Genomic DNA, 20,555 nt, shown 5'->3' with positions numbered 1-20,555 from the left:
ACACCAGGATAGCTTTCTCCTCCATGCCATCATCCAGTGGAAATCCATTGTACTTAATCTTTTATATCCTAAAGTGATGTGAAAGTTGGACTGTGTTGACTGTTACCTCAATGTGCTGTAACGTAAAAGCACCCAGTATGACAAAATACAGCTTGTTTGCACTGGTTCTGAGCTATGCAGGACATTTTACCCAGTTCTTTTGTTATTCCAAGCAAGGGACGTTTGCATAAAGACGTGTGGAAGAGGAAACTGGGAGTGGTGGATGGCCCCAGTGCCTATCAGCCCTTGCACAGGGAAGCACAGAACCCTGTGCACGGAAGGAGTTTTGTGGACTTGACAAACCCTTACAGAAGCGCCGGGCGCTTGTTCTCCCTCTGCGGTGCCTCAAAGCATTGACGGGGGAGTTTGGAGGGTTTGCGGGGGTTTTTTGCGTGGTGGCAGCAGCCACTGTGTGCAGCGCCATTGTGGGTGTGTTACCCGCTCCCGACAGCGCTGGGAATAAGCTGTACCGCGGCCAGCGGGGAGGGCTGGGGGGTTGGTTTTTTGTTTCTTTTAAACAGCCCCCGAGGCGCGCTCCCGGAGGACACGTCCGGGCCGCGCGCTCCCGTTGGCGCATGCGCGGCTGCTTCCCCTGCGTGACCAGGCGAGCGGCGCCGCGCCTGCGCACTGCGGCGCCGTGACGTCCCGCCCGCGCGCCGGCGGGCGAGGGGCGGGGGGAGCGGGCGGGGGCGGGACGGGACCGGACGGCTCGGGGAGCGCGGAGCCCCGGCCCGGTCCGGTCCGGTGTCCGGCCCGGAATGCGCCGCAGCGCCCAGGAACATGGGCCGGCAGAGCCCGCCGCGCAACGGCGTCGGTGGCCACGGTACGGGCCGGGCCGGGCCCGGCGGGCGGGGGGCGGTGGTTCCGCTGAGGGGGCGGGGGCTGGAGCGCCCCCTGCGGGTGCGGCGGCGCCCCCTGGCGGCGGGGCGGCGCCTGTGCTGCGCTCGGAGCCGTCCCGGCGGGAGCGGGCGGGTGAACCGGGGATCCCGGGACCGAGCGAAGAGTCCGGCCAGCCCTGGGGCCGTGCGGCCGCCGCGGGCTCGAGCGGACGGGAAGTAGCCGGGCGCGGCTGATGCTTTCTGGCCCGAGGGCGGTACCCGGTAGTGACCGGGGGCTCTGCGGCAGCGCCGGGCTGCCCAGACCTGGTGAGGCCGTGTGTCGGTGCCCGGTGCCTGTAGCAGTGCAGGAGCATCGACGAACCGATCTGGTTTTTAGACCGCCTTCACCTTGTGTTTGTGTCTCTTCTTCCAAGGGTGAACCTGTGAGTTCAGGTCTTGTGGCTGCATAAAACATGGTTTGAAATGCAGTGGTTTTTGTAATACTCGCCGCTGTTGTCCCCTCTCTGTTTCAAAAGTGTAAATATGGGGGTCTTTATTAGTAAGTTTGAGAGAAGGAGGCCACAAGATGTGCTCCTTCCTTCCCACTACTCCTTTAAGTTCTTTGTGTGTGAACAGTTCTTTCACCCATAGGCTTTGTCTCCTCCTTCCAAAGGCATCGGTATGTGACAGCCCAGTGAGTGCGTGTGGCAGGGGACCAGGAACAGCTGGGGGTAGGGAACTGGCTGGGAATAGGGAACCGGCTGAGCAGAGCTGGCTTCTGTTGTGCAAATAATTCTGCTTGCACAAGGGGCGGGAAAGGAAATAAACTGTAGGCACTGTGTGAGCGATAGGACATTTAATGTTACGAGGAACTTGGAAATCGGAGGGAGTAGAGCTCTGTCGTAGGCTGCTACAGCTTGTTTTGATCCAATAAGTGTTTTAAAAGGGTTTTTGAGAAGGAACAGCATCTACTGCGCGACCTACTTAGCGTACGTGTGTGTGAACAGCCTGCCGACCTGCTGGCTCCCTTCAGACCTCGCTGAGAGCTGCATATCCAGCCAGGAGCTCGCAGGAACAGGGCCGGGGCAGTGCCTGAGGTGCCACGTGGGCAGAGGAAGGAGCTCCCCTATCGCTGCCGGGAGGGCGCAGCCTTGGGAAACAGCTGTTTCTCCATCGAAATCCTTTTAATTCCTCCCACCCCAAATCGTATTTGGACACCTCCCTTATAGAACGAATCCTGTTTGGATCCCAATAGTTGTTGCATCTATGGGAAAAGCCTTTAGGAAAAGGCAGTGTTTGTGGGCTTGTTCTGCACTCCAGTGCCGCAGCTGCTCAGCAAAGCCTCCTTTACTGGGAACTCCTCCAGTGTGGGATATCGAGTGGCTCTCGGCTGCTTCTCTTTTTCCTCACATGAGGCAGCGGTGACAAATTCCACTGTGTGGTGTGAAGTAATGTCCCTTCTCCGCTCTCTGGGAAGCGCTCTGATGTCCTGTAAGTGTGTCTCACCCGGGCACTGTGTGCTTTTTGTGTTCCTCCCTTCCCTCCCTGCCCTGAGTTCCTGTGCTCCTCAAAACAGTGGGAATTGTTTCCTGCTGGTTGAGCTCTGTGTGTACTGATGGCTGGCAGGTTTGTGTTTGTTGTAGGACAAGTCAATGTGCTTATGAATCTTTTACCCTGGTATAATTATGTCCTTTCTTGTGTCTGTTGCTGTCAGTGGAAATACTCAGACTTCTTCCTAGGACGACTGCACGTGGGAGTCGGTAGGAACACAGTTTTGGGAACACTTTCCTAACCTTTTTAGAACACTTTCCTAAGTCCTGGTCTTAGGGAACACTAGACATCTGAGCTGGCGGCTGCATCAGAAAGCAAAGAGTTTCAGGATGGCTTCACAGTGCTGTCTTGATCCTGGATTGAGCCATGAGCCATTGGGAAAGACAGGAGCAAAGGGCTCTGTCTGGGCACTGCTGGTGGCCCCGGTGTCAGGAGGAGCAGCATTTGCTTTCCACAGTGGGACCCCTAGGGTTGAAAGGGAAGTAGTGAGAGTGCCCTTTGAGGTGCTCCCGATGCTGAGCCTGCAGAAATGGGGACACTCAGCTGGAGGGGTCACCACCAGAGTCACACTGTCCTGACAGTGTGATGACTGTCCTGTGTCATCTCCCTTGCGTATGTGACATCTCTGTGAGTGGCTGTTGCTAGCTCCTGCTGTGTGCTGGCACTGCCTGTCAGCTCACATCTCTGTGACCTTTTGCAGACTTTGATGCTAAGAAGAAAAGAAAAGTGGCAGAGATTTACCGGGCTCTGAATAGTGACCCCATCGACGTGGCAGCGCTGAGGCGGATGGCGATCAGCGAGGGCGGGCTGCTCACAGACGAGATCCGGTGGAAAGTGTGGCCAAAGCTGCTCAGTGTTAATACAGACGACCTGCCTCCTCTTCCAGGTATGGAACAGCCTCAACTCAGCTGCTTGGGAGGAGCAGCTCAGTGACCTTTGTCATGTACTTTCTAACCCGCCTTTTCCCACTAAGTTCATGTACAAAAGGGACACGCTGCAGCACCAATACTGTGTTGTATGTAAACAATACATGTTGACTTCTAAAAACAATGTTTGTTGTTTTCTTTAGTGATAGTCATGGAATCAGTTCATTGTGGATACAGTCAGCGTGGCCCTGAACATTAGTTGACATATGTAAGTTCATCTGCAGCAGAAAGAATCAGACTTGATGGGTTTTGCTCCCATGAAGAGGTGGCTGTGCTTAGCCCTAGTGTGGCCAAAATTCTCCCCAGGTGTCTCCCAGAAAGCAGTTTGTTGTGTGAAGGACGCGTGGTTTTTGGTCAGAACAGGCACAGGGACAACAACCTGTGTGGTGAAGTACCCACATGGTTTTTAAACCTTAGCACTGCAGGAGCGCTAGGTCCTGTAGCTTTTATAGTCACCCAGGACAGATTTTGTTGTTCCTGATTCTGTGGTCGTTTGGAGATGTGCATCCCCCCACCTCAGTCAAGAGCCAGGTGGCATTAGGGTGATGTGAGATGACCAAAGCTGCTGGACGACAATGTTTAATTTTACATGATTGCACAGAAGGAATTTGCTGGCTTGCTGAACTTTTCTGTTTTAACTGTCTTAGCTGACCTTGGGTGAGATTTTCGTCTGAATTGTTTCATTTTTATAAATGATTCTTTGTGGTCTCTACAGCACTCCTCCGGTGCTGCTGCAGAGTGCACTTTGAATTGCACAGCAAAACTGTGGAGCAGAGATGTTTCTAGGAGCGCTGGGAATGCTGCTGTCAGTTTAAGCATTTTAACATGTGTTGTCTAAAGAAATAATTGTCTCATTTGCTTTTAGTGTCAGAGTGTGTGGCAGTGAAAGTGCAGGGACAGGGCTGATGTGTGACATGGAAGAGGGGACATACAGTGGAGTAGAGAGTGTGTGGAGCTTCTTGTCCACATTCAGCAGGGATATTGCTGGCTCCCTCACCTCATTCTCTTCCCAGTACCATTGCACTGCTTCATGTTAATCCTGTTCCTCTTTTTCTCGGCAGGGAAGGAACTGCGAGAGGACAATAAGGATTACCAGCAAGTGTTACTGGATGTGCGGCGATCCCTGCGCCGCTTCCCACCAGGTGAGGGGGGATTCTGCTCTTCCCACTCTGCAGGGGCAAGGACAGTGCCACGGGGCTCCTCCTGGCTCGGACCTCCCTAGGAGGCTGCAGAAGGTGACACTCCATTACTCCAAGAGCCTGACTTCTAGAAAACCTTTCTCTTGTGAGCTCACGGCAGCTGCTTCTTGCAGTGAAGCCCTTCTGCAGCCATCAGTTTCCTTCAGCTGTCTCTGCACAGAACAGATGGTGTTTGATGTGGCTCTTTCAGCGTTCCACTTCCCTTGCCCCACTGAGCCCCTCTTCTAGGAGGCTGCTACTGGCAGACATTTGCAACAGAGAGAGGGTGGATCCTGCATGGAACCTGCACAGATCATGTGCACCATGACCTGTCGAGGTTAGGACAGATGGAAAGCTTGAGAAACATGCCATTTGCTTTGGTTTATTTTAGTCCATGGCCTAGCTCAGGGGCAGGGAAGGTGAGTTTGTCTGTGCTTCGAACAACCCCTGGTGTAAAACAGTCTCAAAACCAGGTTCTTGCACCAAATTTAACAGAACTTAGAACATTTAGAAGCAAAATGGTTCTGCAGTTGTTTGGTTCTGATGGGATGCTGGTGCCTTGTGTTATTTATAAAACACTAAATCCAGCAGCTCTCTGTGCAGAGCAGTTGTTATTTCTGGCCAGAATCTGCTTCCCCCTTCTGCCACTTTTATTTTGTATAAACACTTGATTCACTGTGATTCTTGCAGGCGTGGGTGCTGTGTGCAGGCCTGATTCCTGGAGGCTCTGCTCCTACGGATTTTTTTGCCCTTGAATGGCAGCCTCCTGTCTATTTTTAGCTGCATTAGTGAAGCAGAGGAAAAGGAGAACTTTGTCATTGCAGGATCTCCACTGAGACTCTCTGCTTGGCCTTTGGGCATTTTATCTGTTGACAAGGACTGCCAGAAACTGGCTGCAGCTGTGCAGGGCTGTTTTCCCTGTGACATCCTGTCCCTAAACACATGTTGTTAGCAGGGGACTGATAGGAAGTTGTGCCAGTGGAGGCCTCACAGTCTGCTGCAGTTTGCATAGTTTCTGTGAAAATGTGTCCTGTTGAATTTTTTTCTAGAACTCCTGGGAAATTAAAAATTGCTAAAACATCCTCATCACTGGATGTGCAGAACAATTCTCTCTTCACAGCAGCACTGGGCAAACATCTGTAAACCCTGCTCCCATCCTCCACAGAGGCTTTCTTGCAGATAAGGGTTCTGCAGATCTAAAGATTAAACTCTCAGCAAGTGGCCAGATTCTCCTGGTCCTGCAGTTTTGGGAGACTTTGGCAGAGTTTTGGCATTAGGGCCTTGGATAGTTTTTTCTGCCAGTTTTACCACTCTCCTCTGTGCAGCACATCCCTTGGGATCAGGCAGGTTAGTAAATGCACAGGTGCTCTCCTTGCACACCACAGTCTCTCCCACAGAGGCACAAGTAAGTGACACAGCTATGCCAATTCTGCTGTTCCCACAGGGATGCCAGATGACCAGAGGGAAGGATTGCAGGAGGAGCTCATTGATATCATCCTCCACGTCCTCAAGCGCAACCCCCAGCTGCACTACTACCAGGGATACCATGACATCGTGGTCACCTTCCTCCTGGTGGTGGGGCCCAGGCTGGCCACGGCACTGGTGGAGAAACTCTCAACACATCATCTCAGGTACTCAGTGGGAGGAGAGGAGCCAGCTACGAGTCCTCAGGCTGTGGGGACACCTGTGCAGGTGGAGCTAGCCTGCAAGGGGAGCTGGGAAGGCAGAGCCTGTCATGCCTGTACCCAGAGGGGTGACTGAGAGCAGCCTGACCACACAACAGCACATGGCATTGCAGGGAGCTGTGTCCTGGGGAAAGGATAATTGAAGGCTCTCAGGTAATTTGAAGCATCTCTTGGAGCTGAAAAAGCCAACGGACATGTATTATCCATGGTTGTGTGGCTGCCAGGGCCTCTCCAGGTCCTGTGGGCTGGCTCAGCACCTGCTTCCCACTGTCCTTGCATAGCCCTGGGCAGTGTGGTCTGTACTACCAGTGTCCTGTACCCCACGTGAAAAGTTTCTCCTGTTTGTGCACTGAAATAAGAGCAAGCTTCCAGCTGGAGAGTGTGATTTGGAGGGATTATCTTTCCTCTCCCAGGCAGGAGTCAGATTTTGGGTGCTGGAAATGCTTTACGGTTCTTGTGTGCACTGCAGCAAAATAAGAAGGGTCAGCTGACAGCAGCGTGACAGTCTGGGCCTGAGTTCTATGTGCAGGTCAGCCCTGTGTGTCCCAGACAAACTGGAAGGAAGTTGCTCCAAAGAGACAGAATTCCTGGGGGCTAGGGGCCACCCTGCCAGCAAGGCTGTTTATTGCATGTACTTCACCTTTTGCTGCCTCCCTGGAGGGAGAGCTCGCTCATGTTGTTGCTTGAAAAAGCTTCTTTAAATCTTTCCTCAGGGATTTTATGGACTCAACGATGGATAATACCAAGCACATTTTAAATTACTTGATGCCCATCATAGACCAGGTGAACCCTGAGGTGCACGACTTCATGCAGAGGTATGCAAATGTTCCCTTAGAGCCTTTTGGCTCTCCTCTGCCTGTTTCACAGGGCCGTTTTCACCAGCACATTCCCAGCACCACAGTGGCTTCCTCAGGGAGTTAACAGCTGTCCACACAAAGTGACATGGTGACATGTGAGATGGTGACACCCCAAAGCCATGTGGCACTCATTTCTGAGCAGGCTCAGACCTGTGCTGCCTGTCTGCAGGGGTTTTACATGGTGCCACCTTCAGCCCATTTGCAGTCTCTATTGGAAAGGCTGAGGACCTGAGGACAGTGTTGTACAAATGCTACAACTGCTTCACGTGACCACTTGTGTGGCTGGTGGGACCTTGATGTAGTTTGTTATTAGTTCTGGGAATAATTCCCAGGTTTTGCATTAGGAACACACAGATGTGCCTGGGCAGATAAAATCAGAAGCAGAAAGTGAATGGGAAGAGGCAGTTCAGAGCCCTTTTTTGGGCAGATGTGTCTTTTTTTTTTTTCACAGCCAGAATATCTTTGGGTACCAACCCTGATTGCAAACTCTCAGAATCAGTAAGCCCTCAGGGTAGGAAGAAACCCAAACACTTGTCTGTGCTGCAGGACTTCAGTTACCCTCAGGCCAGCAAGCCAGACAGTGCCATGATACATCACACATTCAGGGTCCCCTGAAAGTAGCGTTTGGCCTCTGCTGTGGCCCCCACTGCATATGACACAGGTAGTGGCAGCACTTTGCCACAGGGGGTGGCACAGGGGATAAACACTTTTTTGTGTCAGAGGTGCAGTTCCTGCTCTGAGACGGGTTCAGTGCTCCACCAATAGCCAGCTCTATTTCCCTGGGCACGGCTGTGCAGCACAGGGGTAGCTTGGGAGCATTTCATCCCTGTTTCCAGGCTGATCTAATGGCTCTTTCTCCCTGTAGTGCGGAGGTGGGAACCATCTTTGCTCTCAGCTGGCTGATCACCTGGTTTGGCCACGTTTTGTCTGACTTTCGCCACGTCGTGCGATTATATGACTTCTTCCTGGCCTGCCACCCACTGATGCCCATTTATTTTGCAGCTGTGGTAGGTATTGATGGAATAGTCAGGGATTAACTGCACTGTTTTGAGGTGGTAGGAGTTTGGGGCTGTAGAGGGAGGCTGCACTCAGTACTGGTGCTGTCCCCAGCTGTACCCTGTTCTGCAGATGCAGTCAGTGATGTCCTTGGTGATGGTAAAGGGCAAGTGGGATCCAGGGGAACTCAGGGCAGCCTGAAGATGTCCAAATGTGTGGGCTGTACCGGTTCAGTGCTGTGGAGGCAGCATGACACAATGTTTTTATTTGCTTTCATGTGTTCATCCTGCTTCTTGTTACATACTGGGAGGTCTGGCTAGCTGGGGACAGCTCTGCACTGTGCATCCACCTGCCCATCCTCCTGTGGGAGAGGTCAAGTCATGAAGTCAAACCCTGTGAGGTTCTGCCCACGTCTCTGACCTGCCAATAGCAGGCTCTGCTAGGCAGACAGACCTAAGTACCCTCAAAGAGGCTTTCAGTGCTCTCAGAATCTCAGAAGGGGTTTGGCATTTCTCCTCTAGTGAATGCTTCACTGCAGTGTGTCCTCTTGAAGAAGGTCTTTCAGATGGAAGTAAAGTGTTTTTTTCTTCTGGCTCTGAAACAAGTGCCAGCATGTGCCAAGGAGTCGTCCCCACTTCCTTGTCTGTCCTCCTCTCACTCCTCTGCAGATCGTGCTGCATCGGAAACAGGAAGTTCTGGACTGTGAGTGTGACATGGCCTCTGTCCACCACCTCCTGTCCCAGATCCCACAGGACCTTCCTTATGAGTCTCTGATCAGTAAAGCCGGGGACCTTTTTGTCCAGTTCCCACCTTCTGAACTCGCCAAGAAAGCAGCTGAGGCAGCTCAGGCGGAACGGTGAGTGCTGGGCAGCCCATGTGTTCCCTACATCCCCTTGCCAGGTCTTGCCTCCTTGTGGGAGACCTTCCTGGTCCCAGAGGTGGGCGAGTGACACTCCTTGACGTCTTCCTTCTCTTGCAGAACTGCGGCTTCCACTTTTAAGGACTTCGAGTTGGCATCAGTGCAGCAGAGACCAGACACTGTGTTGAGGCAACGCTTCAGAGAGCGGCTCCGAGGGGAGGAGCGGCTCCGAGGGGAGGAGCGGACAAAATCCATCTTGACAAAGCCCCGGACCAACCGCTTTGTCAAGCTGGCAGTGATGGGGCTGACGGTGGCACTGGGAGCAGCTGCCCTGGCTGTGGTGAAGAGCGCACTGGAGTGGGCGCCCAAGTTTGAGCTGCAGATTTTCCCCTGAAGCCAGAGGAAGGACCTTTGCTGTCACTGCATCCATACCCAGCAGGAAGGGCTGATGTTTGATGAAGGACGTGTCCAGAAACCACCTGTCTGAAGATTATTTTTTATTCTTAATGCGTCCAGTAACGCTTTTGGTCTTTGTGACAAGACTGAGGGAAACAGCCCAGCAGGACAGTTCCCCACACCATGCTCACCTTGTTCCCCTCTCCCTGTGCAAGGGTGAGCAGACAGGCACTCCTGCTATCCCCTGAGGAACCAGAGGTATGAACAAGTTTGGCTGTTCAGGCTGTGCTCAGGTGACTGTACAAAGGAAGAGCTGTGTGTGGGCTGTGCCCAAATGATCCTGGATTCTCCATTGGGCAAAACTAGTGGGAGTGAGAGCAGATCCTCGCCTGGAGGAGAGTGTCCAACAGGTTCTGTTCTGAGTGTTTGCTTGTGTGAGAGTGGAGGGCTGTTGCACTCCTGAGGAGCAGGGCAGCCCTTCAGCTGTTCATTGCTCCAGTGTGCCCCACAATCTGCCTTTAGCTGTGCTGGTGCTCCAACTCTTCCCTGTCCTGTGGGCACCCTCTGAGCAGAGCCAGACCTTTCCCACACCCCAGCCAGCACAGTGCTATGAGCTTCTCTTCACTCCCTGGTGAAGCTGTGAGCTTCTCTTCACTCCTCTTTTTGCTTCTACATCTTTGCAGCTTGATTTGCTTGCAGGGGCCAGGAGCAGACCTTAGCTCCCCTCAGCTCTCAGGTACTGCCATTGCTGTGCTGGCAGTACTGCGACCATATCTGGGGTCAGAGAAGTGAGAGACACAAGTGCAGTCACCCTGCCAGAGGTGCGTACTGTCATGTGCCAGGTTATGCTACCACAAGTCTTAGTGGCACTGTCATTGCAGACTTCTTTAATAGCTCTGGAAGTGAACACTGATGTGCTCACATGGAGAAAGGCTTTTTCCACCTTGTGAAACACTTTGCACAGGATAGAAGTTGTTGCACTAGGGAATGTGTCAAAAATCTCACCCAAGAGCTGATCAAGCTTCAGCATTGCCTCTGGAAATAACATGAGGGATTTCCCAGAAAGGCCACCCTGACCCCTGCATAGCTTCCATCTCCCCACCAGTCCCATTGGCAGTCCCAGCACTCCTTGCCCTCCAAGCTAAGCAGCAAATCCTTCAGACAACTCAGTCTGCCACTGAGACTAAGCCAATAGACACTCTATGCCTCTACCTCTCCCCCAAGCTGCTAAATTTCCCTCAAGTGCCCTTACCTGACCCTCATGCCTCCCTCCCGCTGCCCCATCATTGCTCTATTGTGCCCAAAGCCATCTGTGCCATGCCCAGGGGCTGCACACCCGAAAAGGAGATGTTAGTTAAAGGGATTTTGGGATAGAGAAGAAACCCTGCAAAGCTCAGCACCCCCCACTCCCACCCCTCTTGGTCCATAACTGCCTTGGGTATGTTCTGGTTTGCCCCATGGGCCCTTGCTCATGGAAGGGCTGTGCCTTTCTGGCCAGAGGGCAGGTGGGCAGTTGTCATTCCTGACTTGTGTTCTCATGATGAGGGTTCCCTTTGCCTCTGCAGGTGAATTGTGGAGTGTGTGAAACTGCCCTTGTCCAGGCAGGCAGCAAGACCTTTCCCTGCTCTCCTCAATGGTGCCAATGCCCTTGGAGAGACCTGGGGCTGCTCAGGGGGCTCCTCTCAGTGTGGCTGAAGGCAGAGCTCATTTCTTGCCCCTTGGCACCCCCAGAGCAGCAGAGCAGGACTGGGGGCTTGGGTCACTTAGCACTTTAGAAACCATTGGTGCAGGAGAATGTGGTGACCTGGGAATGCTGCTGGAGGGCCCAGGACTGCTCTTTACACCACCCTGAAGGAGGGGATGGCTGGAGCCCCCCAGGAGGAGCTCCTGCAGCCCCTCCATTCCCTGGCCATGATGCACTTTAGTTCTTGCGTTGTCCCCAGGAGGGGAGAAGGGCCTGAGAGGAGACCGTGGCTGCAGGTGCTTCAGTTTACACACCCCCTGTAAATTTACACACCCCCTGTAAATGCATATTTCTACAAACACTAAAACTGTGAAATAAACAGTTACTAAACACATTTCCTGCCCTCCCCAGGCCGGGGCTGCCAGATCTGCTGTTTGGCACTCTGTGGCCCAGAACTGGCACCTCCCCTGCAGTGGTCAGGCCAGCTCAGTGTAGCCTCACACCCAGCAGCCTCGTGGGAAGAGGAGCAGGAGCAGAGCCAAAGGGTGCATGCGTGCCCCGGTCACTGTTCTCCATCCATCTGCCTCCCTCTGGGCCAGCGCCAGGCCTTGTGTGTGCTGCTGGCTCTCCAGGGTGTCCCCCCCATCAGCAGCGTGGGGCTGGAAATAGCCTGACCTCCCAGCCTGCCCTGTACCCCAGGCCGGGTGCCTAGCTGCAGGAGGAGATCCCGGGCATGGTGCCCAATTCCCAGGGCATGCTCCACTGAGCTGGGGTGATGCCGCCTTTGCCAGGAAAGAAGTGAGTTTGACTGGATGGCTCAAGGCTGGCAGCCGTGTTGGCTGTTTTTAATTGCCTGTGGCTTCTCCAGGAGCCATTTTCTCAACAGTGCTTGGAGCCCTTTGGGACAGACATCCAGGGGGGAAGGAGGAGTGATGGCGGGAAGTATGTGGCACCTTTGGGGTAGCCAAGAGGCCACTGCCACATGAGACTCAGAACCAGGCCAGTGGCAATGTGTGCACGTGCCTGTGGGCCACGTTGGACACTGGACAGGAGCCTTGTGTGGCCCTGACCTTTGATAAGGTCAGAGGGGCCGTGGTGATGGCCAGTGAGCTCTCACCGTGGCTGCGCCATGGTTCCCCCTGCACCCAGCAGTGCCCTTTTGCAGAGACCAATCCCATTGCAGGGGGCTCCACTGACGCCACACGGGAACATTGCTGCCTCTGTGGTGCTGCCCAGGCCCCGGGCGGTGCTGGGGGCTCTCCCGTGGGTACAGCCTGCAGACTTGGGGGGGTCATCGTGGCATGGGCAATCCCTGCACTTCTCCCTCCCTCGGGGACAGCCCGGTCCCCAGCAGCACAGGGGCAGCAGGAGGGGCTGGCAGTACCCGAGGATGCTCTGGGCTCCTCCTGTTGCCGTGGCAACAGCTGCGGCGAGACTGGGGGCGGGGGTCTGGGTGTGATGCAAGTGGCGCGTGACCTCGTGCCCCCTCCCGCCCTCCTGTGGGTCTGGATTAGCAGCCCCGGTCCCCTCCCTCTCCGGTCCCCTCCCTCTCCGGTTCCCCCACTGGTTACCCTCGGTCCCCTCCCCCCGGCGGAACGGAGTCGGGGGCGGTGCCGGGATTGCCCACACACACACGGGTGGGGCGAGGGGCTGCGTATGCACAGCACATACGTGCACATACATGCACATGCTCACACTGCTCCCGGGGACGCCCAGCCCACACTGACTGATGAGGGTAAACCTCCCTGCTGCGGGAGAGCCCACGGGAACCCGGGCTCACGGTGGGAACTGATATGCATGGGAGCTGGATGCTGGCCATTGGGAATCCCACATCTCCCTGGGGACCTCACGTAGCCCTGAGAATCCCAAATTCCCCTGGGAGGAGTGAGGTAGCACAGAAGGAGCCAGAGCCGTGGGGAGCAGACCAACACACTTTATTCCATAATCACAACAGTCAGGATCATTGTTAGCCGAGGTTCTGTAGAGCAAGGGCCAGCCGTGTCACACCCTCAAGACGGGCCCAGATAGGGTCGTCACTGCCCCTCGGCTAAAATCCTGTTTCTCCAAGATAACAGACACAGGGATCCTTCACTAACACAACACTACAAAGGTGACCCCGAGCGCTGGCGCCCATCCGCAGGCTGCGCTGGGGCCCCGCCAGCTCCGGGGACCCCCGGCCCACTCGGCCGCCGCCAGGGCAGCTGCTTCCTGAGAGAGGTTTGGTTTATTTTTATTATTTATTATTACTATTATTATTATTATTATTCGCTTTGTCTGGAGTGATGACGGGATGTCGCACGCGCACGCACACACGCTCGCACACGCACGCCAGCCAGCACCGGGCAGCGGGGGCGCAGCGGGAGGGGGCCGCACGCTGGGGGGGTCTCTAAGCACTACAACCACACGGCACAGAAAATCCACCACTGTCCACGACGGTTCTCCCTGACAAACACACCCGGCGAGACTCGAGGAGGGGGACAGGGGTGAGGACGGGGACAAAGCGGATGATGTTGTGCTTGCGGCCAGGGCAGGAGACCCCGGCGCTGGCTCCAGTTCTGGCATTGACCCAGAACCTGCTCCTGAGGAAATATTTCGCCTGACAGTCTGTGGAGGGATCACCCTGGCTCAAGGGTGATGCACAGCACATAGGGGACCACCGGGACCCGTGTCCCCCCCTAGGAACGAAAGCTGAGCCCTGAGCTGCAGGGTCAGCAAAGCACATGTGTGATGAGAGACCCTCAATGTGGCCTCAGGCCTTGCTGGTACCTGGGGGCTTTGGCTTCCCCATGGACAGGGATGGAGGGCAGGTGACTGAGGTGACTGAGGGTGCCCTCCCTGAGAACCCCTGGCCAGAGCACGGGGTGGCTGTGCACCCCAAGAAGGCACCGAGGTGCTGGGTGAGATCCGTGTGTGTCAGAGAGCTCTGGGGCCGCTGGACCCCACGGGAACCCCAAACCCGGCTCACACATGGGAGAGGGCATCAGATGCTCCTGGCGCGGGGCTGCCCAGGGGGTGGGAAGGCAAATACTGGGAGCAGGCTGCCAGAATCACGACTGTCCCGGCGCTTATTTGGCTTTTCCACCTTTGGGGGCGGGACTGGGTCCGGTGGGGGACGGCCGGGGAGGGAGGGGACGCAGAGAAGAGGACGCGCTCTATCCAGGGAACACGTGTCTGATGCGTGATGCCCGCCTGGCTCCGCAGGCTGGCACCCGCACGGGGGTACCGAAACACCGTGGCTAATGCCAACACACACGCACAGCTACCGCTACACACCGACACATCTACACTGCTGATGGTTGACCATCGCGGGGGGCCTCGAGGGCCACCCAGGGACTAGGCTGGGGGACATCAAGCATCCCTGCAAAGGGCCCGGGGACACACCTCTCCCTGTGCTGCAGTGCCTATCTCCACGGCTGAACCACGGCCACCAGTAGCTCCAGCAGCAGGGCCGGGCACCCTCAGGGGATGCCAGGACATGGGAGGGGGATGTCCTTCCCCTGGTGACGACTCAGTCCAGCCTGACAGCAAGGGGCAGGCACGGGTGAGCCTGTAACTGGGGGAACCGGCAGCCCCAAAATACGGAGGCAGAGCCCAGGCAGCAAGTGCTCTGCTGCCGCGAGCGCAGGGAAGGGTCCGAGGGGCCCCCACAAACCCAGAGTCCCTGGGGAATTGGGGTCGTGGGGGACTGCAGGGGCTGCTTCAAGCAGCGGTTGCTGCCAAACCCAGTACAGCTCTTGCAGTCACTGCCAACCCCAGCCATGACCACAACCCCAGGGATGTGTGGGGTCCCCACCCAGCACAGCTGGACCAGAGCGCAGCCCTTGCTCCCCCAACCACAGCCTGCAGCAGCTGCCGAGCCAGCACTGCAGCCACGTGCTCCCGGCAATGGGAGGAGGCGGCTGTCGCAGGAAGGAGCCATTAGGAAAAGCAAAGAAAATCCCAGCTGGAGGAGCCGCTGCAGCAGCATCTTCCCTGCCAGCATGTCCCTCCCTGCTCTTGGCGTGGCTGGCAGCGGAGCCCAGCGTGTGTGCTGTGTGGAGGAGCCCTGCACCAGGGCATCATCCACACCCCACACGCCCACCAGCACTGCCTGCAGCTGCTCTTGGACTAGTTTGGGTGGTTGCTTAAGGCAGATTTCCCAAAGCTGCCCTTCCCTGCCACCCTGCCCTTCCATGCTACTCCCTGCCATCCCCGCAGCACCACACGCCACCGCTGGGCACGGTGACACCCAGCTCCACTGGCCAAGGTCAGCCAGCCCAGAGCAGGTCCCACACGGGCACAGGCTCCAAGGTTAAAATGAGGGCTGGCTGCTTGGTGAAGGGTTGGTCCCCATACAATTTTGGGGTGACTCCGGACACGGGCTCCCTCCGTGGCACAGCTTTCCCTGCACAACTGCCTGGCAAGAGAAACAACACAGCCTCCCGCGCCCACGTGCTCGTCACGTGTGTGCAACTTCACTCTTCCCAAAGCGAGTGGCGGGGAGCACGCACCACAGGGAAGGAGACACTGCTGTGGGACACTGAACGCCCCAGCCAGGGACCCCTCACAAAACAGGGAGTCGGGAAGGGACAGTTTGGCATGGCTTGGCATCCCTCCCCAAGGGCTGCAAAGAGGAAGAGGAGAAAATTGAAGCCATGCGTTCAATGCAGTCAAAAACCAAACGGAATCAGCCATTCTCCAAGGGATGGGGAAGATGGGGTGAGCACCAAGAGCTGTGGTGGCGTGGATGCTCCTGCTTCCTGGAGAGCGGGAGGGCACAGGGTGCTGGCAGAGATGGGAGCTGCCGGGAGCAGCCATGGCTGTCAGCACCGGGGCCATGGGGGAAAGCGGCCGGGTGTGACAATGAAATCCCGATGAGATGCATTTCACGGGCAAATAACCGCGGCGGGCGGCCATGCGTCCCGCGGGCACGAGGCGAGAGTCGGACAGACAGACGGATGGAGAATGGGTGTGTGCCAGGGGGTGGGGAGAGCAGGGGCTCTGCCTTCCAGCAGCTTCAAGGCAAAATACCTGATTCCTGCATGTAAACAGCTGGTTTCGGTTTGTTTGTTTTTTTTTCCTGGGTTGTTTTTTGATATGACCTGATTGTGGGTGAAAATAAAAATGAGCGTTACCTGCAGAGTGTGGGACTCAGTAGGTAAAGACCAAGTCCGAGATGCTGGACATGAGCCAGTCCCCTGCTATCATCTCCGTCACCTCGGGCGTGCAATAGTCCGGGAACTCGAAGTGCGAGGAGCCTCCCCGCGGGTAGAGGTCGTGGTCCTTGTCGAAGACGGACCAGTCCAGAGCACCACAGGTGGCACTGGCAGGCGCCCGCCCGGGCATGATCCCCAGCACCTCTTCCTCCAGCTCCTCATCGGAGGAGCTGAAGGAAGAGGGAGGGGACCCAGCCGACATGGGAGAGGGGGACCCGCTCTCTGGGGACCTCCCTGGCTCCGGGCAGGGTGTGGTAGGGCTCAGGGGTGGAGGGGGCTCCTGGGGGCTGTGCTCCCCGTCGGCTGCCGGGTGCCAGGCAGCAGTGCCAGGGACCACAGGGCTGTCCTCAGCGGGCACCTCTGGTGCGGGCTCCTGCGGGGTGTCGGGGCCGGCGGGCAGCTTGGCGGGCTGCCTGCGGCTGGCAGAGACACGGCCCAACACGGAGGGCTTGATCTTCACTGGGAGCCGGGGACGGGCTGCTCCGGTGCCCACCTTGCCCTTTTTCCGAGGTCGGTACTTGTAGTCGGGGTAGTCAGCCATGTGCTTGAGGCGCAGGCGCTCGGCTTCCCTGACAAAGGGGATCTTCTCGGAGTCGTGGAGGAGCTGCCAGCGCCGGCCCAGGCGCTTGGAGATCTCGGCGTTGTGCATGTCTGGCCACTGGTCCATGATCTTGCGGCGCTCGTGCTGGGACCACACCATGAAGGCGTTCATGGGCCGCTTGATGTGCCCGCTCGGCGTCTTGCACCAGGCGGGCTCGGAGTCACGGGCGGGCAATGGGGCGCAGGGCTCCCGCCGAGCCTCCGCGCCCCGGCCCCGCGGGCCGCGCTGCACCATCCCGGAGCCGGGTACCCCGCCGCCGCCGCCGCCTCCGCCTCTTCCTCCTCCCCTCCCGCCGCCGCCTCCCTGCCCGCCGCCGCCTCCCCGCCCGCCGCTACGCGCCGCGCCGCGCCGCCCCCATTGTGCGGAGCGGGCGGCGGCGGGGCGGGGCGCAGGCGGCCGCGACGGGGCCCGGGGGCGCACGGCGGGGCCGGCTCCGCCGGGCGGCGGCCGCGGAGATGCTCCGGAAGGGCCCTGGGACGGCCCGGTGGTGTCCGGTTCGGAGATGCTCTGTAGCGGTCCTGTCTCGGAATGCTCTGTACCGGTCCGAGGATGCTCCGGAATGCTGTGTAGCACCTCGAAGGTGCTCGGTACCAGTCTGAGGATGCTCCGGAATGCTCTGTAGCACCTCGAGGATGCTCGGTACCGGTCTGAGGATAGTCTAGGATGCTTCGTACCGTCTCGGGGATGCTCCGCACCAACCCGGGGATGTTTGGCGCCGCTCCGAGGATGTTCCGGGATGCTCTGTACCGGCTCGGGGATGCTGCACGCCGTGAGGGCTCCGCCCCGGGGTTGCTCCGCTCCCCGCCGCCCCGGTGATGCCTCCCCGTTTAAGCGGCAGATGCTTCGGTCGGGAATGATGTAGGGTGGTTGCGGCGGGTCCGGGTGCGGGTCGGGGGTGCGCGGGGGCGGTACGGGCTGCCCGGGAGCCGCACGCCCCTCGGTGCCGCTCTTATAGACACCGCCGCCCCGCCCCCGCCGCCCCCGGTAAACACCGCCGCGCCGGGTCTGTCAATGGAGGGCCACGCCCCCCGCCGCCCATTGGCCGCGAGGCGGGGGGGCAGATCCCGCTCAGCCAATGGGCGCCCGCCCAGAGGGGTTGCTGGAGAGAATGGCAGGGCGGCACGCCCCGGTACCCCCGGTACCGCCCGGCCAGCCGGCACGCCCCGGTATCCCGGTACTCCCCGGTACCCCCCCGCTAGACACGGCACGCCCCGCTACCCCTCGCTAACCCGGCACGCCAATGCCCCCGATACCGCCCGCAGAGCAACCCGGCAGCCCCCAGTAACCCCGACCCGAGCAGCACAGAACCCCCGGTGACACCCGGTACCTTCAGACAAGCATCCCGGTACGCTGGTACCTCTCTGTGCCCTGAGGAACCCACCCGAGGATGCTTCAGCTCCTGCCACTAACCCACTGGTCCTCCCGTCGAGGCACCCCGATGTCCCCGGTGACCCTGACATCCGCATCGTCGGGAGCACCCACACCCCTCGCGGTTTGCCGGGGGCTTGTGCACGGGTCTGACCGGCCGGAACACCTAGGATCACCCCAGAATGCTGCGCTTGAACCCTGTCCTGCCGGCCCACCGGGCTCCCGGGACACCCGCTGCTCCCGGTCGTCCGAGCAGAGCCCCGGCCCTGAACAGTCCCCGGGCCGTTCACTAGGGATTGCACCGCTCGGCACCACGCGTTCTGGGAACACCGACGCCTTCGTGGACATGTTCCCCGCCACCCATTCCAGCGGCGTTTCCCCGTGGATCGGTCCCCGGCGGTGACGGGAGCGCCAGGCGGGGAACGAGCAGCCCACGAGGCGGACACGCGGCTCCCTGGTGCCACGAGTGGGGCCACGCCCCTCCCGGTCAGGCCCCGCCCCTCCGCTGGGCGGAACCAATGGGGCGGCGGCGGCGGCGCTGTTGCCCCGGAGACCGCGGGCTGCCCGCGGGGGGCCGCGCCCATTGGCTGTAACCGTCGCGCGCGGGCCCGCCGGGGGCCGCGCCCATTGGCTGCGCCGCCGCCGCCAGTTGCTGTGGTGACAGGGGACCGCGCGGGGCCGCGCCCGACCCGACCGGGCACCGCGACTGACCGGGCGCCACGGGCTGGCCTGCGGTCTGAGCAGGAGCCGTGGCCTGTCCCGACCCTGCCGGCTGCCCCGACATTGCGGCCAGCCGGGACACCGGGGCCTTCCCTCCCGCCGGCCCGGCCCGCAGCCCCGGGCGCTGCCTACGCTGTCCCAGAGCTGCCCTGCGCGGGGAACACCCCACAGTTCTCCACCGCGGCTTTGCACCGGGCCTGCGGGCGGCGCCTCCACGAGTCGTTCCCGCTCGGTATAGCCGGAGGTCATGCCCGGCACCCGGCACCCGCGTGGCCCTGACAGGAAACACCTGCTCGGCCGCTGCCAAACACCTCCGGTCTTCGCTGCCATCCCGCCGGCAGGACCGGCTGGGTGCGCGTTAGCACGGAACGCCCGTGCCGTCGAGCAGCTCTGCGGGGCTGGAGGCGGTTGCCCATCTCCGTTGGTCCCGCGTACCGGGCCCGCCTCTACCCGGGCTCCCCTCCACTGTCCTTTCTCTGCTCCTTCCCGGCCCCGGCCGCCCCGCAAGCAGCCCGCGGCCAGTCCCGCCGGACTGCTCGGGCTGCCACAGCTGCTTCTAGTCCCGGACACCCAGACCCCGCCCGGTGGATCCCGTCCCGGTGATCCCGTCCCGGTGGATCCCGTCCCGGTGGATCCCGTCCCGGTGATCCCGTCCCGGTGATCCTGTCCCGGTGCGGTGCCCTGGCGGAGCCGGCAGGGGGCGTCCCTTCCGCCCGTTCCCGTGAGCTCGGGCCCCGCCCGGTCCCTGAGCCCACCCGCTGTCGCCGTGGGGACCGGCTCGGGTTACGGGGGATACGGGGCATCCCCAGAGGCCTTAGCAAAGAGGGGTTCCCGGGGGGCGATAGAGCCCGGGCGTCCCCGGAGGGCAGAGGATGGAGAGGATCAGTGGGATGGGTGTCCTAGGAGGCACAGAGACTGACACAAATGGACAAAAGAGCGAGCCGGGAGGGTTCCCCATCAGCAGAAGTATCACCCTTGCAACAGCCTACTAAATCCATTCCTCCATGCTGTCCCTGGCTCCAGCTGGCTGCTGGAGCACCACTCTGCTTCCCAGAGCCACTCCTGTGTGGAGTGGCACTAGGCACGGTGACAGATTCCTCCGTGCTGCCAGTGCAAGCAGCAGTGCCTGATGGTAAGGTCAGGGTTGGTGCAAGAGGACATTTCCCAGCTCTGAAGAATGAGCAGTGATTGGATTTCTCCCTGTGCAGAGGATGAAGGCAGCGGTGCAGACCTGCTGTCAGAACTGGCTGGACACAGTGAGGGCAGAACTCCAGGAGATAGAAAAAACAATGGAAAATAATCTGGGAAGCTAGTTGCTCACATCACTGTGAAATGAGTCTATACAGTCATGTTACCTTTGCTTTCCATCCTGGCTAAAGACAGTGTTGATCTTATAAATGTCAAACAATTCCATTTCTGAGAATGAATCCCATTTGCCCTGCGGGGATGATCTTCCCATCAGCCTGCCAGGAGGGAGAGAGCCCTGTGACACACGGCAACCTGTGCTCAGGGGGGGATCTGCTCATGGGATCGTTCCTTTCTGGTGTATCTCAGCTCCTGCCCCCCGGGTGCACACAGGGCTTATTTTTCATGAAAACATCACCCTGTTGGGCAGACACTCACCGAGCAGAGCAGCAGTGGTGTGGGTATCAAGGGTGGCTAGGTTTTAGGGTGGCTATCAA

The 20,555-nt window shown here is 58.5% G+C and overlaps 2 protein-coding genes across 5 annotated transcripts; one reads left to right on the top strand and one right to left on the bottom strand.

Annotated features, from left to right (window-relative positions):
• Positions 1-693: 693 nt before the first annotated feature.
• On the top strand, positions 694-9,643 carry TBC1D20 (TBC1 domain family member 20). Of its 4 annotated transcripts, none has more exons than XM_066330749.1 (8): positions 694-862; positions 3,109-3,294; positions 4,396-4,476; positions 5,957-6,143; positions 6,911-7,012; positions 7,920-8,061; positions 8,719-8,906; positions 9,030-9,643. In XM_066330749.1, exons 1-8 carry the CDS (start codon positions 820-822, stop codon positions 9,301-9,303), a joined length of 1,203 nt encoding a protein of 400 aa, XP_066186846.1. In that variant the 5' UTR covers positions 694-819; the 3' UTR covers positions 9,304-9,643. The 4 variants fall into 4 exon arrangements, with proteins under 4 accessions (XP_066186846.1, XP_066186845.1, XP_066186848.1 ...); XM_066330748.1 differs by lacking the exon at positions 694-862 and adding an exon at positions 998-1,184; XM_066330751.1 differs by lacking the exon at positions 694-862 and adding an exon at positions 1,202-1,300.
• A 3,263-nt stretch (positions 9,644-12,906) lies between these two features.
• SOX12 (SRY-box transcription factor 12) lies at positions 12,907-17,058 on the bottom strand. Its single transcript, XM_066330757.1, has one exon. The coding sequence runs from the start codon at positions 17,017-17,019 to the stop codon at positions 16,120-16,122; it is 900 nt and encodes a 299-aa protein (XP_066186854.1). The 5' UTR covers positions 17,020-17,058; the 3' UTR covers positions 12,907-16,119.
• Positions 17,059-20,555: the final 3,497 nt, after the last annotated feature.

This window comes from Sylvia atricapilla, chromosome 16, assembly GCF_009819655.1.
Source record: "Sylvia atricapilla isolate bSylAtr1 chromosome 16, bSylAtr1.pri, whole genome shotgun sequence".
NCBI lineage: Eukaryota > Metazoa > Chordata > Aves > Passeriformes > Sylviidae > Sylvia > Sylvia atricapilla.
Note: the sequence above shows the minus strand (reverse complement) of the source record. Positions and strands in the feature narration are given on the sequence as shown.

What these genes read in the sequence shown, in the direction of transcription:
- TBC1D20 (XM_066330748.1), top strand. Translation starts at nt 1,112, where the DNA reads ATGCTTTCTGGCCCGAGGGCGGTACCCGGTAGTGACCGGGGGCTCTGC. An exon ending in GTGCACGACTTCATGCAGAG is followed by an intron (nt 7,013 to 7,919) that starts GTATGCAAATGT and finishes TTCTCCCTGTAG; the next exon opens with TGCGGAGGTGGGAACCATCT. An exon ending in CCATTTATTTTGCAGCTGTG is followed by an intron (nt 8,062 to 8,718) that starts GTAGGTATTGAT and finishes ACTCCTCTGCAG; the next exon opens with ATCGTGCTGCATCGGAAACA.
- SOX12 (XM_066330757.1), bottom strand. Translation starts at nt 17,019, where the DNA reads ATGGTGCAGCGCGGCCCGCGGGGCCGGGGCGCGGAGGCTCGGCGGGAG.